Below are 14,199 nucleotides of genomic sequence, written 5' to 3'. Positions count from 1 at the left end.
ACTCTGCGCTGTCAGAATACACTGATCAGTGCTGCAGCCGCTGACCGAAGGTGTTTTTCCAGTGGGTCAGTTCGACAGAAGCCGACAGGGAGAATAAAATTTGGCCAATCCCTGCTGAACCGGGCGAAATTTGGATCCATGTGTACCCAACTTTATTCCTAAGCATTCAAAAGAGAAGGCGCTTCACAAGACAAGGGCAGGGCAACTTAAATAGGAGTTCCACCCAAATTTTGAACAATATCTGTATGTATTCTCTTCCTTGCCTAGATGCTGACATGCCGTTTAAAAAAATTTAAATCGCCGTAATTACCTTTTTATTTTTCTATTCTTCTTTGCACTTCCTGGTTCTCCTCCCATGGGAGTAGGCGTGTTTCTAGCCTCTCCCAGACTCCTGGGAGCTAGTCTCATGCTTCCCAGGATGCCACTGAGCATGTGCGGGAACGAGCGGTGAATGCTGGGAGCACAGCATTCACCACATCCAGGAAATAAATGCTTGTGGGCTTCAAATGCCCACAATGAAGATGGAAACCGCCTTCAGTGAATAATATAAGTTATTCTTTCCGACGAAATCTGACACAGGCGGACATATTACACACAATATGTGAGTATGTAATGCTGAGAAGAAAAGTTTGTGAATGAACTCAAAAAAAAAAAAAAAAAAACGATAGATAGGTGGACCCCCGCTTTAATTAAAATTCATGGAGGTCCGGTTGGTAACTTTTTTTTTTTTTTTTTTTTTTTTTTTTTTACTGCAGAGGTCCGAATCTCTCATGTTTTCTTCTGACTCTGGTCTTCCACATCACAGCCCCCTTTACGTTAGTCTCCACAGCCCGCCCATCTCACAGCTCTTATTTCTCATATGACAGCCCCCCCCCCCCCCCCCCCCCCCCGTCCTAATAATCTGCCCCCTACCTTAACTCAGCATTGTGGAGGGACGAATGGCAGGGTGGACTCCTCTTCTGAATGTACTCACCTGCCACCGCTGAACTCACTGCAGGGAATAGGGCGGTAAACATGATTGGTCTGCACTGAGGGTGGAAGCTGCTCAACTCTTCTTGTTTTAAAGCTTGTTAATATGAAAGGTTGGGCAGCTACTGCTCCCCCTGTAGATTTTCTTTGCCTCCTGCCCACCTCCCTGCTGTGAGTTCAGCGGCACGCGAGTACATTCAGAAGAGCAGTCCACCCTGTCATTCATTCCTTCCTCCCTCTTCCCTGCTGTGATTATTAACTGCTGTAGTGGCGGGAGAAGAGGAGACTACTCAGGCTGCTAAATGGTGCAGTCCAGGACTGTCACTCTCTGTTCAGACCTCGGTCAGCCATTTAGGTCTAGGGTTTCAATTTTTTGATTACCTGTTTGTTCTGTCTGAAGGACCTCCATAAGGGTTAGGGTGTGTCTAAATCCACTCTTTCCAGGTGGATTTGTCAGCTAATTTTTCAGACCTATGAGATCAAGGGCTAGGTTACTCCTTTCCTGCCTAAAACCCACTCCATTAGGAGTGTCAGTGCTTCCTGGGCCTATGCGCATCAAGCTTCCATTCACGTTTTGTAAGGCTGAGACCTGGTCTTTTCTTTGTTTATGAAATTCTACTGGGTTGCTGTTTTTGTCTCTAAATATCAGTTTTGTATTTGGAGGGGGGGGGTTGAGGTTTTTCTTCTTCTTCCTTTTTTTTTTTTTTTTTTTTTTTTTCTATCCTTCTGTCCAAGGATTTTACAGGTAAACCAAAAATCCCAAAACCATTTTAGTTGGGACAACTTTTTTAAAGAATTTACCAGGCCCTGGGCTCGCAAAGATTCACAACCAAGGCTCAGTATCATACTTTAAAATGTCAATGAAAGTTTGTTTTTCCTCCTAATAGATTTTTGGGCCTGAGGTCGATCAGAAACCGTTTTTTGATGGAACTATGAGGAGAGTGGTGAAGGATGCACTTAATGGACAAAACTGGCTGGTTTATACATATGGAGTCACCAACTCTGGCAAGACTTATACCATACAAGGTAGGCTTACGTAAAAATGTTGCATTTTTGTGGATTTTGCTTAATATGCACATTTTGATGAAATTTTCTGTTCCATTTTTCTTTTCAGGAACAAACAAAGATGGTGGCATTCTGCCCCGGTCCATTGCCCTGATCTTCAACAGTGCTCAGGACCGCCTGTACAAAAGCTCTGACCTCAAACCTCTTTCTAATGAAGTTATTTGGCTGGACAGTAAACAAGTGCGGCAGGAAGAGTTAAAGAAGATCTCCTTACTTTCTAATTTACGAGAGGTCAGTGTACTTGTACTAAGAAAATGCCTAAAGCTTGACTCTACTTAAACGGGTAAATGCAAAGAAGTAAAACGTGTGTGGCAACTGCCTTGCCTGTCAAAGAATTTCCTGAGGTTTACACAGTTCTACCACACAGTACAGCACTGTCTGGCAGAGCCATAGACGTAATTTTCCTCTGCTGCAATTAGATTTATTTCCCAGATACATATATGTGGATAAAGCTGATAGACACCTATAAAGGCACCATACCTATTGAAATCCCTGAAACTTTTTTTTTTTCCTTCAACCATCTTGATGTGTATTTGAATCCTAATTCTTACCCCAATAGCAAAAAAATCCAAGCTCCTTACTAAGATTTAAAAACCATAATAAAATATATGTAATGAACACATGTAGGTCCTATCAGCAACTGTCATAAACTGTAGTACAGGCATGCTAGATCAACATGTTTCACTCAGTGTGCTTCCTCAGAATACATGCCCGCATACAAAAACGATATGGCTGTATAAATATAATTATAGACATATATTTTAAATACATATATATTACAAAGATATAGTTGCATACAATTATATATGTGTCAAAACCACAACAGGAGTGATATAAAGAGATGGAGTCACATCCTCTGCTCTATAAATGTTAGGATCAGACCTTTTGTAGAAGGAGAATTGGATGAGAAAGTGGTGCGTGTTTTTTTTTTTTTTTTTTTTTTTTTTTTATGCCTGTGGATCCTGAGGAAGTACAATGAGTGAAATGTGTTGGTTGAACTAGCATGCCTTTATTACACAGTTTATATGACAGCTGCTGATGTGGCCTACAATTATGTTCTATCTAATTTATTTGTTTTTAAATCTTTGTAATAAAGAGCTTGGATTTTATTGGTATTGTGTTTTTGACTCCTATTTGGCACAATTTTAAAGTCCCATAATATGTCATTCCTCCCCCTTCAAGGGGCTTGAAGGAAAAATGTTTCTAGATTTATTTCCTACTCGGTCTGTGAATGGACAATGAACAGAGAAGCAACAGACTGGTGGGCTTGTCTCATCTCTCCTATCAGCATGTTCATTGCATTACAGCATAACTTATTGTCTTTGTGCTTCTGTTCCCTCTTCTAATTGTGATGTTTGGGGGGTTGTACGATGCCCAAATTCAGGTACATGTACTGCTTACATCAAAAAATCTTGGATATATTATTGTGGACGCTCACCCTAGAATTACTCTGTCAACAGTGTATACCTTGATAAAAGCATAGCACTATTTGACTTCTATTCACACCTTGGTTGTTCAGCAATCTCCATTGACACTACTAGATATTTTACCAGTGACAACATGCAACTCGGCCTTTTCCATACTATCAACATTTTGTAATTGCACAGCCTGGATAGAAAATGCTTCCTTAGTGTCTTGATGCTGTCTGTTAAAGGCAAACATAGTTTGCAGGATGCTGAGTAAGACTGGTATTTCATGGTGTTGGTAAATGACAAGCAATTTCCAATACGAATTGCTGAACAACCAGGGCGAAAACAGAATTAAAACCTGGTGCTATGTATTTATCAAGTTGCATGCGACATATGGCTATTTAATGTTCATAGCGTAGTTCTTGGGTGAACTTCTACATTTTGAACAGAGAGCCTCCAATATATATATTATTTTTTTTTTTTTTATTTTTATTTTGGGACGGTTTGCTGTAGGAAGAACTTATGACTCCAATGAAAAGGAGTGGTGGCAATGAGTCCCAACTTCGGGCTGCCTCAAGTTTGAGCTTTGACAGTGGATTCGGAGGACTCTCCTCTACAAGTCATGCTAATCAGACCAGCATTCATCTGGAAGGTAATCTAAAATATAGAGTTATTAAACCATGTCATTGTAAGGCATTTTACTTTTTGACTGAGTGGTATTTTCTTACTTTTTAGAAACATGCTCACGTTGGGGTGAGCAAGATGCCATTTCACTTCAAGAACCTTCTGATATTCAGCTGTCCATTTGGGTGTCTTACTTTGAAATTTATAACGAGTTTGTGTATGACTTATTGGAGCCGGTGTCCTCTGGCCCAAACCGCAAAAGAACAACACTGAGGCTGTGTGAAGACAGAAATGGAAACCCATATGTGAAAGGTAAGGTTATACAGCATCTTCTAATTAGGAGTGTTCTAGCTGGCTCTAAAATTTATAATTGCTAGGTCTGTAGGGGGGGAGGGGGTCTGTAGCTGAAAAAAAATGAAATTTACTTCCCTTTGCCCCTTCTTGTCCATGGCACATAAGAGAAGTTGACATTTTGCTCTTTCTGGTGAGATGCCAGTGAATGGGACTAAGCCAGATCTTGAGTGGATGCTTTTGCCGTGTGCCTCTAGTGCCATGTCTTGAGACTGGGCTACTTGGCATTCCCTGGGATCTTGTTGAAAAGATCAAAATATCATCCCCTAAATTATTATTATTATTATTATTATTATACAGTATTTATATAGCGCCAACAGTTTACGTAGCGCTTTACAACTTGAGGGTAGACAGTACCAGTACAATACAATTTGATACAGTAGGAATCAGAGGGCCCTGCTCCTTAGAGCTTACAATCTAAGAGGGGAGGTCAAGAGATACAAGAGGTAATAACTGTGGGTGATGTGCTGATTGAGAAGATAAATGTACAGTTGTTAGGTGGGGGCCAGATAGGCTTCTCTGAAGAGATGAGTTTTCAGGGATCGTCTGAAAGTGGATAAAGTAGGAGAAAAACGGACGGATTGGGGTAGAGCATTCCAGAGGATGGGGGAGGCTCTGGAGAAGTCCTGAAGGCGAGCATGGGATGAGGTGACAAGGGAGTTTGAGAGCAGGAGGTCTTGGGAGGAGCGAAGAGAACGATTAGGTTGGTATTTTGTGACTAGGTTAGAGATGTAGCTAGGGGCCAAGTTGTGGATGGCTTTGTAAGTTATAGTTAGTATCTTGAATTTAATTCGGTGACTGAGTGGCAGCCAATGGAGGGATTGGCAGAGGGGTGTAGCAGACGCTGAGCGGTTTGTGTGGTGGATGAGCCTGGCCGCAGCGTTCATGATGGACTGAAGTGGGGATAGCCTATTTAGAGGTAAACCAATGAGGAGGGAGTTGCAGTAGTCAAGGCGGGAGATGACCAGGGAGTGGATTAGAAGCTTTGTGGTGTCAATGGTTAGGAAGGGGCGTATCTTGGAGATGTTGCGAAGACAGAGGCGGCAAGCTTTGGATAGTGATAGAATGTGGGGTCGAAAGGTTAGTTCAGAGTCCAGGATTACACCTAGGACCTTGGCGTGGGGAGATGGGTTGATAGTTGAGCCGTTGATCTTGACAGGGAGATCAGGGGAAGTGGCACCTGAGGGAGGAAATATCATGAGCTCGGTTTTGGATAGGTTGAGTTTGAGAAAGTGATGTGACATCCAGGCTGATATGTCTGCTAATAAGTTGGTAATGCGTGAGGAGACAGATGGAGAGAGCTGGGGGGTGGAGAGATAGATTTGGGTGTCATCAGCGTAGAGATGATATTTAAAGCCGTGGGAGGCAATCAACTGACCCAAGGAGGTGGTGTAGATTGAGAAAAGGAGAGGTCCGAGAACAGAACCTTGGGGGACCCCAACGGAAAAAGGAAGAGGAGAGGAGGAAGTAGAGTTGTAAGTGACACTGAAGGAGCGGTGGGATAGGTAGGATGAGAACCAGCGAAGAGTGCAGTCACGGAGACCAAAGGAGTGGAGTTTTTCGAGGAGGAGTGGGTGGTCCACTGTGTCAAAGGCAGCCGAGAGATCCAGGAGAAGTAGTACAGAATAGTGTCCATTGGCTTTAGCCATTAGTAGGTCATTTGAGAGTTTAAGGAGAGCAGTTTCCGTGGAGTGTTGAGGGCGAAAACCGGACTGAAGGGGATCAAGAAGTTTATTCATGGTCAGATGGTCACTTAATCGGTTGTAGACCAGTCTTTCAAGAAGTTTGGAGGAGAAGGAGAGTAAGGAGATGGGACGTAAGTTGTTGAGATTGGTGGGATCCAGTGAGGGCTTTTTTAGTATGGGGGTGACTAGTGCATGTTTTAGAGAGTTTGGGAATCCTTCAATAGTTTGAGTGATCTAAAAAAAAAAACTTTTCAAATTCAAACAGCTTATTTTTGCATACTGCTGACTCAGCAGCTCTGTTTTGAATTGAGAGTAAGCATTCCAGATAAGAAGCTAACATTTTCAGGAAAAGGCACCCCCTAAATTTCTCTAAATAGTTTACGTTAGACTGGCTTTCTGTGCCTGATTGTTTTTGTAATTAGTGTGTATTTGCCTATTACATTTGCTGGTTGCTCTTCTTGTTTAGTAGTGCTACATAACGATAGTTCTTTACAGCTCTCAGTGAGGTCTACTCTGACTGAAAATAGATTCTCTATAGCTTATTTTAAAAACCTTGGGCGTTCTATTCGGACGCAGACTGCATTGCCTGATATGATTTTATTAGAGTGTAAACACATTTTTGAATGTTTGCGATGATCCTAAATGTATAGCGTGGGAAATCCTCTGTTAGCAAAATACGCCAAATATCACGTTACAATCTTTTAAAACTGTATCATTAAAAAAAAAATTGTGTTTTTTTACAAATGTTTCTCACAGACCTCAATTGGATTAATGCACACAGTGCGGCTGAAGCTTGGAAAGTGCTGAGAGTTGGAAGGAAAAATCAGAGCTTCGCCAGCACCCATCTAAATGCGAATTCGAGTAGAAGGTGAAGTGAAATATTTGCGAAATATTTAGAATAAAAAAAAATCATCTAGGGATCTTGTCACAAAAAACAGACGGTTGAATCTAACTTTTTATAGCCATGTCATCAAAATGTACGCCAGAATAAAAGGGCCCTTAATAGATACCAGGATTTTTGTGTATGTGACACTCCGCACCCATAGTATGCTTACTGTATGTAATTCATGGAGCAAACCAGTTTTCAAGAGACGGTGATTGCACATAGTCTGTTTTACAATTTACCTTATTAAACCAGACCAAGAAATCTGTATGAATTCACTGATGCGTTTTGCTAATCTAGGCACAATTCTACAAACATAGTAGCCAGGAAGGGTGGAGATTTTTTTATACTCGTAACAATAACACTCGTTACTTAAGCCCCTTTCACACTGGGGCAGGGGGCGGTGGTGGCGGTAAAGCGTCGCTATTGTAAGTGGCGCTTTACCGTCGGTATTCGGCCGCTAGCGGGGCGGTTTTAGCCCCCACTAGCGGCCGAGAAAGGGTTAGAAACCACCGCAAAGCGCCTCTGCAGAGGCGCTTTGCCGGCGGTATAGCCGCGCTGTCCCATTGATTTCAATGGGCAGGAGTGGGGAAGGAGTGCTGAATACACCGCTCCAAAGATGCTGCTGGCAGGACTTTTTTTCCCGTCCTGCCAGCGCACCGCTCCAGTGCGAAAGCCCTCGGGGCTTTCACACTGGAGACAAAGCAGCGGCACTTTCGAGTCGGTTTGCAGGCGTTATTATTAGCGCAATAGCGCCTGCAAACTGCCCCAGTGTGAAAAGGCCCTTAAACATAATTTTACAACACTTTCTGCTGTTTCATTTTACATAGTGCTGTAATGTTCAGGTGTGTTTGTTTATTTTTTTTTTTAATGACCTCAACTCCCAACTAATGTAAACATTGGATATGTGCAAATATCACAGGTTGCAAACCTTCCCAAAAGTCTGAAACGAAACTTTATATACCAAGTGTGCCATCCCAAGATATTGTACTACAAAATATCTACTCGTTCATTATAACACTTATGGGGCATTTAAAGACATGAATCTGACATTCACAGCAGGTGCATGTGTTAATAAGTAAACCACTAGTGAATATTTGGTGACAGTCACATTCACTGCTTTATAAATATATCCCTAATTTATTAACCTGCAAAATACATGTATGTATGTGTAAGTATTCTTGAAACCAATAACAGCTTTGCCTTTTTATTTTTTTTAGTCATAGTATATTTTGCATCCGGATCCTTCACTTGCAGGGAAAGCATGATATGACCCCAAAGATCAGCGAGTAAGTATGTGAGAACAAGTGCAGAAGTTGGGCATTTTAAAAGGCAGTTAAGATTAGAAATAGAGCTGCCCTTGATGTCTTTAAAGCCTAACTCGAAGCACAGTTATTTATAAGAACCCTTTTCTTTTATTTTTATTTTTTGTAACTTTTATGTTAAAAACTAATTACTTCTAGCTTTAGGGAACCTCCCTCTAAGCTTCACTAGGTGCTGCTAGAATGTATAGCGGTACACTGGATTTAATCTCCCTGCTGCATTAGGCTGGGGTCTGTGACGGACACCAGTTTTGGTGTTGTGACTCTGCCCCTTCCTTCTGGTGTGCTGTTCACAAAGCACAGATTCAAAGTAATCACTGTACTGTGCTTTTTTTTTTTTTTTTTTTTTTTATATAGTACAGCTCCTGCTGTACATTCCAGCAGGACAAAATGGAGCTTACTGAGGGCTTCTAAAGTTAGGAAAGAAAAGTTGAAGCGAAACTTTACATGTAACAACTTGATAAATAAAAATAATGTTCTTTAGCAAGGCACATACATTCCACAATAATTCTGCTACCAAAATTAGTGTGTGCTGTAAATTGCCTCCAGCATTACTCCAGTTTCTTCTTGCTGGAGGCTGCCATTTTGCTTAAGCCCAGAGCCCCTAAGCAGCAGAAAATCCTAAAGCGGGACTAAACCCATCTATTTCCAAAAACTGTTGGAATGCTGGGATTGCTGACTCACATTTGCTTGTGTCCCCAACCAAACTGTCAAACCATCAAAGGGCTGGTGTCATAACTGATCACTTGTGCAGTACCAGCAGCTTCCTTGGCTGTAAAGGATAGGAGGGCTTAATTCCGCTTTAAGGCTGTCAGCTGATCAGCCTCTATAAATTAAGCAGTGCCTAAAAATAGAGAGCAACTGAGCATGTGCAGAGCAGGGTGAGACCGTGTATTTTAAACAGTATAGACACTTACTTTTAATGTTTTTACATGGCTATACCTACGAAAGGGGTCAGCCTGACGCGATCTAGCAGGACTTAAATTGGAACTTTAGTCAGAAAATTAACATGAGTTACAATAAAATATTAAATGTTCTCAAAGTAAAAATAACATTCCTGGAGTTGGTATTTGGAGTTGGACCCTGTACCTAAATAAAATTGACCCCCCCCCCCCCCCCCCCACAAATAGAGCTTTCTTTTGGTGGTATTTGATCACCTCCTAGTTTTTTTTATTTTTTGCACTGTAAACAAAAAAAAGACACACAATTTTGAATAAAAAGCAATATTTTTCCGCTATAAAACATTCCCAGTACATTTAAAAAAAAAATCTAATTTCTTCATGAATTTAGGCCAATATGTATTCTGCTACATATTTTTGGTAAAAAAAAAAAATCCCAATAAGCGTATATTGATTGGTTTGCGCAAAAGTTATAGCGTCCACAGACTATGGGATAGATTTAGGGACTTTTTAATTTATTTTTACTATTAATGGCGGTGATCAGCGATTTTTACCAGGAACGGCTGACAAATTGGACACTAAGTGACACTTTTTGGGGACCAGTGACTTTCTCCCTGGCAGGTCAGCGGTTTGTCCTGTTTACCCAGCGCTAATACCTCTCTCCACAGAACGATTGGCGGGTCGCGGCGGCTGCTGATTGGATCCCGCTGTATCCAATCACATGATTTTGCACACCCAGGCTACCCTTCCACAGTATATGTACGTGGGGCGGACTGAAAGCCGTTAAAGTGAACGTGTCCATTAGAGCTGCACGATTCTGGCCAAAATGAGAATCACAATTTTTTTTTGCTTAGCATAAAGATCACGAGTCTCGCGGCGTAAAATCTTTCACATTATACAAAAACAATTTGGGCTAACTTTACTGTTTTTTTTTTTTTATTTATTTTTTTTAATTAAAGTAATTTTTTCCCAAAAAATTGCATTTGAAAGACCGCTGTGACATAAAATATTGCAACAACCACCATTTTATTCTCTAGGGTCTCTACTAAATAATGATTTTAACTTGAAAACAACAACTGTCAGAAAAAGGTTTAGTGTTTAATTGATTAAACAATCCTAATTTACATACAGAAGTCCTTTTGATGTAAAAGACAAATTGATACAATGTTTAGACTTAACATTCCACTGATAGAATGTTTTAAAACATTCTGGCTGCCCAGAATTTGACTTTTGACGTCAGAGAGCAGAGAAAATTCTCTGCATACCAAAGATCAGGAAGATCGGGAAACCCTTTGTCAAGATCACAACAGGGAAAAAAATCGCGATAACGATTCTTGGCGATTAATCATGCAGCTCTAGTGTCCATGACAGTTTAACCTCTTGATTGCTTTACTATTGTCTCCTGACCCCGAACAAGTAAGGGTGTTGGCATGGCCGGCCATTCCAGGTCTGGATTACAAGAAATAGTAAAGCAAGTTTTAAGCCATAGGCAATTTCTGTTTCTCCCATGTAATAAGACCATAGTAAAACCTCAGGAAACACTCTTCCTTTGCTTACAATAGCTTTTTGTTAGCCTGACTTTTGCAATGTAAGGATGTGTTCTTCTCCAGGCTGTCTTTCTGTGATTTGGCTGGATCTGAGCGATGCAAAGATCAGAGAAGTGGGGACCGGCTGAAGGAGGCCACCAATATCAATACATCTCTTCATACTTTGGGCCGCTGTATCGCTGCCCTGAGACAAAATCAACAAAACAAGTAAGTGGCTTCTGTACAGCCTGTGAACAATATTTGACTGTTTCTGCACTTTTGGTGTTCAGCCAGTGGAGGTTATATTGGCTATCTTGGCATCATCTCTTAAATTGTTCTCATCTAAGGCTGCGACAGAATGTGGTTCCATTCAGGGACAGCAAATTGACTCGGATCTTCCAAACCTACTTCACCGGCCGAGGAAAATCATGTATGATTGTGAACATCAATCAGTGTGCTTCCACCTATGATGAAACACTACATGCTATGAAATTTTCGGCAATTGCTAGCCAGGTAGTAGGGTGTTCTGGGTGTGTTTTGCCAGTTTGACCTCTTCGCTAATTGTTCTAAATATTTTTTTTTTTTTTTTCTTTTACCTTAGCTTGTACAAGCACCTCCTGTAAAAATGAACCTCCCCACTATTCAGTCTCTTATCAAAGAGAGCAGTATTTTAGCCAATCGCAGCTACACAGATGACGAAGATGCTGCCGATGCTTCTGATGAGGAAAGCGAGACTGAAACTGATATCACAATGTTTAATAGAGAGGTTTGTTGCAGACAGGCTTTTCTTTAAAGCAGTTGCTTAATTTTAAAAAGAAAACAAATTGCTTAAATACATGTAAATTCTGTCTGCTAGGAGCTGCTACAAGTGATTGAGAATATAAAGCAGCTTGTGATTAAAGAACGTCAAGAAAAATTGGCCCTAGAGATGACAATTCGACAAGAAGTCTGTAATGAGATGATGGAAATGATGCAGCAACAGAAATCTCAATTCAGGTAACTCTCTATATTGATTCAATCCTTAACCTATATTGTATAGAAACTGTGCTAAGATGCTGTTTTTCCTGAAGTGAGACCATGGAAGATGAACGGGAGCTTTTGGAAGAGATGTATGATGGAAGGCTAGAGAACCTAAAGGACTCTCTCACAAACTATTACAAGCGAGAGCTGCAGGTAAATTTCCTGTCTTTTGTTTTTGGCAAATGGCTTCTAATGCTAGCTTTGGTTACTTAAAATGTAAAATGGTTGGTTTACAGGATCTTCTTAGTACTTTGGTTAGCATATGTTCTCTGTAAATAACATTACCAAGAAGTTCAAAGAAGCAACACGCTGTGCTCTACCCGATACGTTCTCATGAGCCCAATTGAGATATCTGTGCACTGACTCGAGCTCTTGTTTCTCCAGTTAAACGTTCAATCCTCAAATATTTGATACTCGATAGGATCTTAAAGCTCCAGCCCCCCCCCCCCCCCCCCAAAAAAAAAGAATTAAGTCAGCAGCTACAAATACTGTAAGGGGGGGGGATAGAAAGAGAGGCAGACGAGCAGAGCTTCCCCTTTTTGGGAGGAGCTCTGCTTTACAGATATGAAGCCTCTGTTGATGCATAGGGTTAAGAACCATGTACAGAGCTATGCAAGCATGACTCTGTACATGGCTTTTAACCCAATGCATCAATAAAAGCTTCATATCTTTTAAGACCTGTCAAGTGCTGACTATTTTGGATGATTAACAATAGATTGTTTTTCTGTGAGATGCTGAACTAGTCAGAAGATTCCATTCTGTTTTGAGGTGCACAACCTATGCCAGTCATTACAATACAGTAGAGGTGATTTTGATCCCATTGTCAAACAATCCTTAGTTTAATTTGAAATGGATCACATTTTAATTTCAGATATTATACATGTACAATGGTTAGAATTCACACCTTTTGTCTTTGAATCTAGGAACGAGATGAGCAAATTGAGGAGCTTCAAGCTGCTCTGGAGGAAGCTAAAGATGTCCCTGATGCATTAAACACTACAAGTACCAAAAAGGACGGTGTTCCTCTGCGCAGATCCAAGCGTTTGGCAACATCTGATCTGTCTGAAATAAGTAAACTTAAATTGGATATTGCAGATCTGAATGCAACCCTAAAATCTAAAAATGAAGGTGAGCACTTGCGTTCTTAGGCGTGATAATCATTTTGTGGAATTTGTAGTATCAGTTTTAACTAAACTTTTTGCATCCCACTTCTGCCTATTGGGAGCACCTTTAACGGACTGAGAATTTTTCTGCCTTTGTGAGAAAAAATGATAATGCATTGTAATATATTGGCTTTTTTTTAATCATAAATGTAATGTGGTTGTAACCTAGAAATTGAAAGACTTAGGATGGTACGTGAGCCTCCTTCATCTGCAAGGACATTCACTGCTGATGTAGATCGAAAGATTCAAGAAGGGCAAAAGGTAAGCCAAAACAAGTTTGTTTTTTTTTGTTTTTTTTCTGTACCTTTTTTTTTTTTTTTTCAATAGAAATCTTAGAGCAATCCATTTCAACTCAATGACTGCCAATATTCATTGATCCTTTTGGTTGCAAAGGTTTTATCTATTTTGTATTGGGATCGTTTATAATGTGATTGTGATGACCAGCTTTCTCTTATGCCCTTTGTTTTTTCACATTATGGATATAGTTATTTGCTTTGCAATTGTAAATTGCAAATCATGACTACTTGGGTTGCACTAACACCCTAGGATAAGTTCACCTTGTTAAAAAGATTTGCATTTATTTATTTGCAGGTAAAAAATGTGCAGTCATTTTGTTTATTCTTATTGGGAGCCTGGAAAGCATAGCACCCATAATCAGCAGGTTGTGGGTACAATGCAGGGCTCTTGCAGACTGTGTAAGGTGTTTGACCGTACATCATACAACCAAGCAGTTGCACACTAACAGGAAGCATCAATGAACCACCACAGTGCTGTGGGAGTTCATTGAGAAATACAAGCCAACAGACTCCAAAGGCTCCTGAACCTTGTAGTTTTCCATTCACATAGCTCTGCGAATTAATGACGCGAGCACATGGCCACTTTCTTTGCCGATTGCGACAGGGAGCAGGGGGTAGAAGTTCACAGGCAAAGAGGTGGGGAAGGATGAGGGGGTGGGCTCCCAAACCCATTAAATAAAGGCGATAAGGACCTCTCAGAATTCTCAATAGCTTGTGCAGCTCTACTTGCAGCCCAATCGTTAAAAATAAATCACGATCTCCATTCACCCCCCTCACTATCCTAATTAGCTATTTCCGTGATTCTATGTAAACCGTGGAGAGCCGAGCTGTCAAAAGAAAAAAAGAACGGCAAAGGATTGTTGCCATTCCTCAGCACTGAGAGATAGAGAAGAGATACAAAGTAAAATTTAGTTCTTTTAGAGATCAAAGGGATGAACTTCGGTCTGTAAATGAGGTCAGTTTAACCACTTAAAGACTAAACCTTTA

General features: G+C 40.7%; 1 protein-coding gene across 2 annotated transcripts in view; it reads left to right on the top strand.

The window, feature by feature from the left end:
* The window catches only part of KIF20A (kinesin family member 20A), a 39,839-nt gene that overhangs the window by 13,317 nt on the left and 12,323 nt on the right, over window positions 1–14,199 (top strand). For both annotated transcript variants that reach the window (XM_073620430.1, XM_073620429.1), the window contains exons 5-17: window positions 1,857–1,995; window positions 2,084–2,265; window positions 3,957–4,095; window positions 4,179–4,379; window positions 6,860–6,971; window positions 8,207–8,275; window positions 10,818–10,961; window positions 11,081–11,246; window positions 11,335–11,499; window positions 11,590–11,729; window positions 11,804–11,906; window positions 12,677–12,881; window positions 13,086–13,177. In XM_073620430.1, coding sequence (XP_073476531.1) covers window positions 1,857–1,995; window positions 2,084–2,265; window positions 3,957–4,095; window positions 4,179–4,379; window positions 6,860–6,971; window positions 8,207–8,275; window positions 10,818–10,961; window positions 11,081–11,246; window positions 11,335–11,499; window positions 11,590–11,729; window positions 11,804–11,906; window positions 12,677–12,881; window positions 13,086–13,177 — 1,857 coding nt within the window. The remainder of the gene's footprint in view (window positions 1–1,856; window positions 1,996–2,083; window positions 2,266–3,956; window positions 4,096–4,178; window positions 4,380–6,859; window positions 6,972–8,206; window positions 8,276–10,817; window positions 10,962–11,080; window positions 11,247–11,334; window positions 11,500–11,589; window positions 11,730–11,803; window positions 11,907–12,676; window positions 12,882–13,085; window positions 13,178–14,199) is intronic.

Source organism: Aquarana catesbeiana, linkage group LG03 (genome assembly GCF_042186555.1).
Source record: "Aquarana catesbeiana isolate 2022-GZ linkage group LG03, ASM4218655v1, whole genome shotgun sequence".
In the NCBI taxonomy this organism is placed as follows: domain Eukaryota; kingdom Metazoa; phylum Chordata; class Amphibia; order Anura; family Ranidae; genus Aquarana; species Aquarana catesbeiana.
This window is presented reverse-complemented; position numbering and strand designations above follow the sequence as displayed.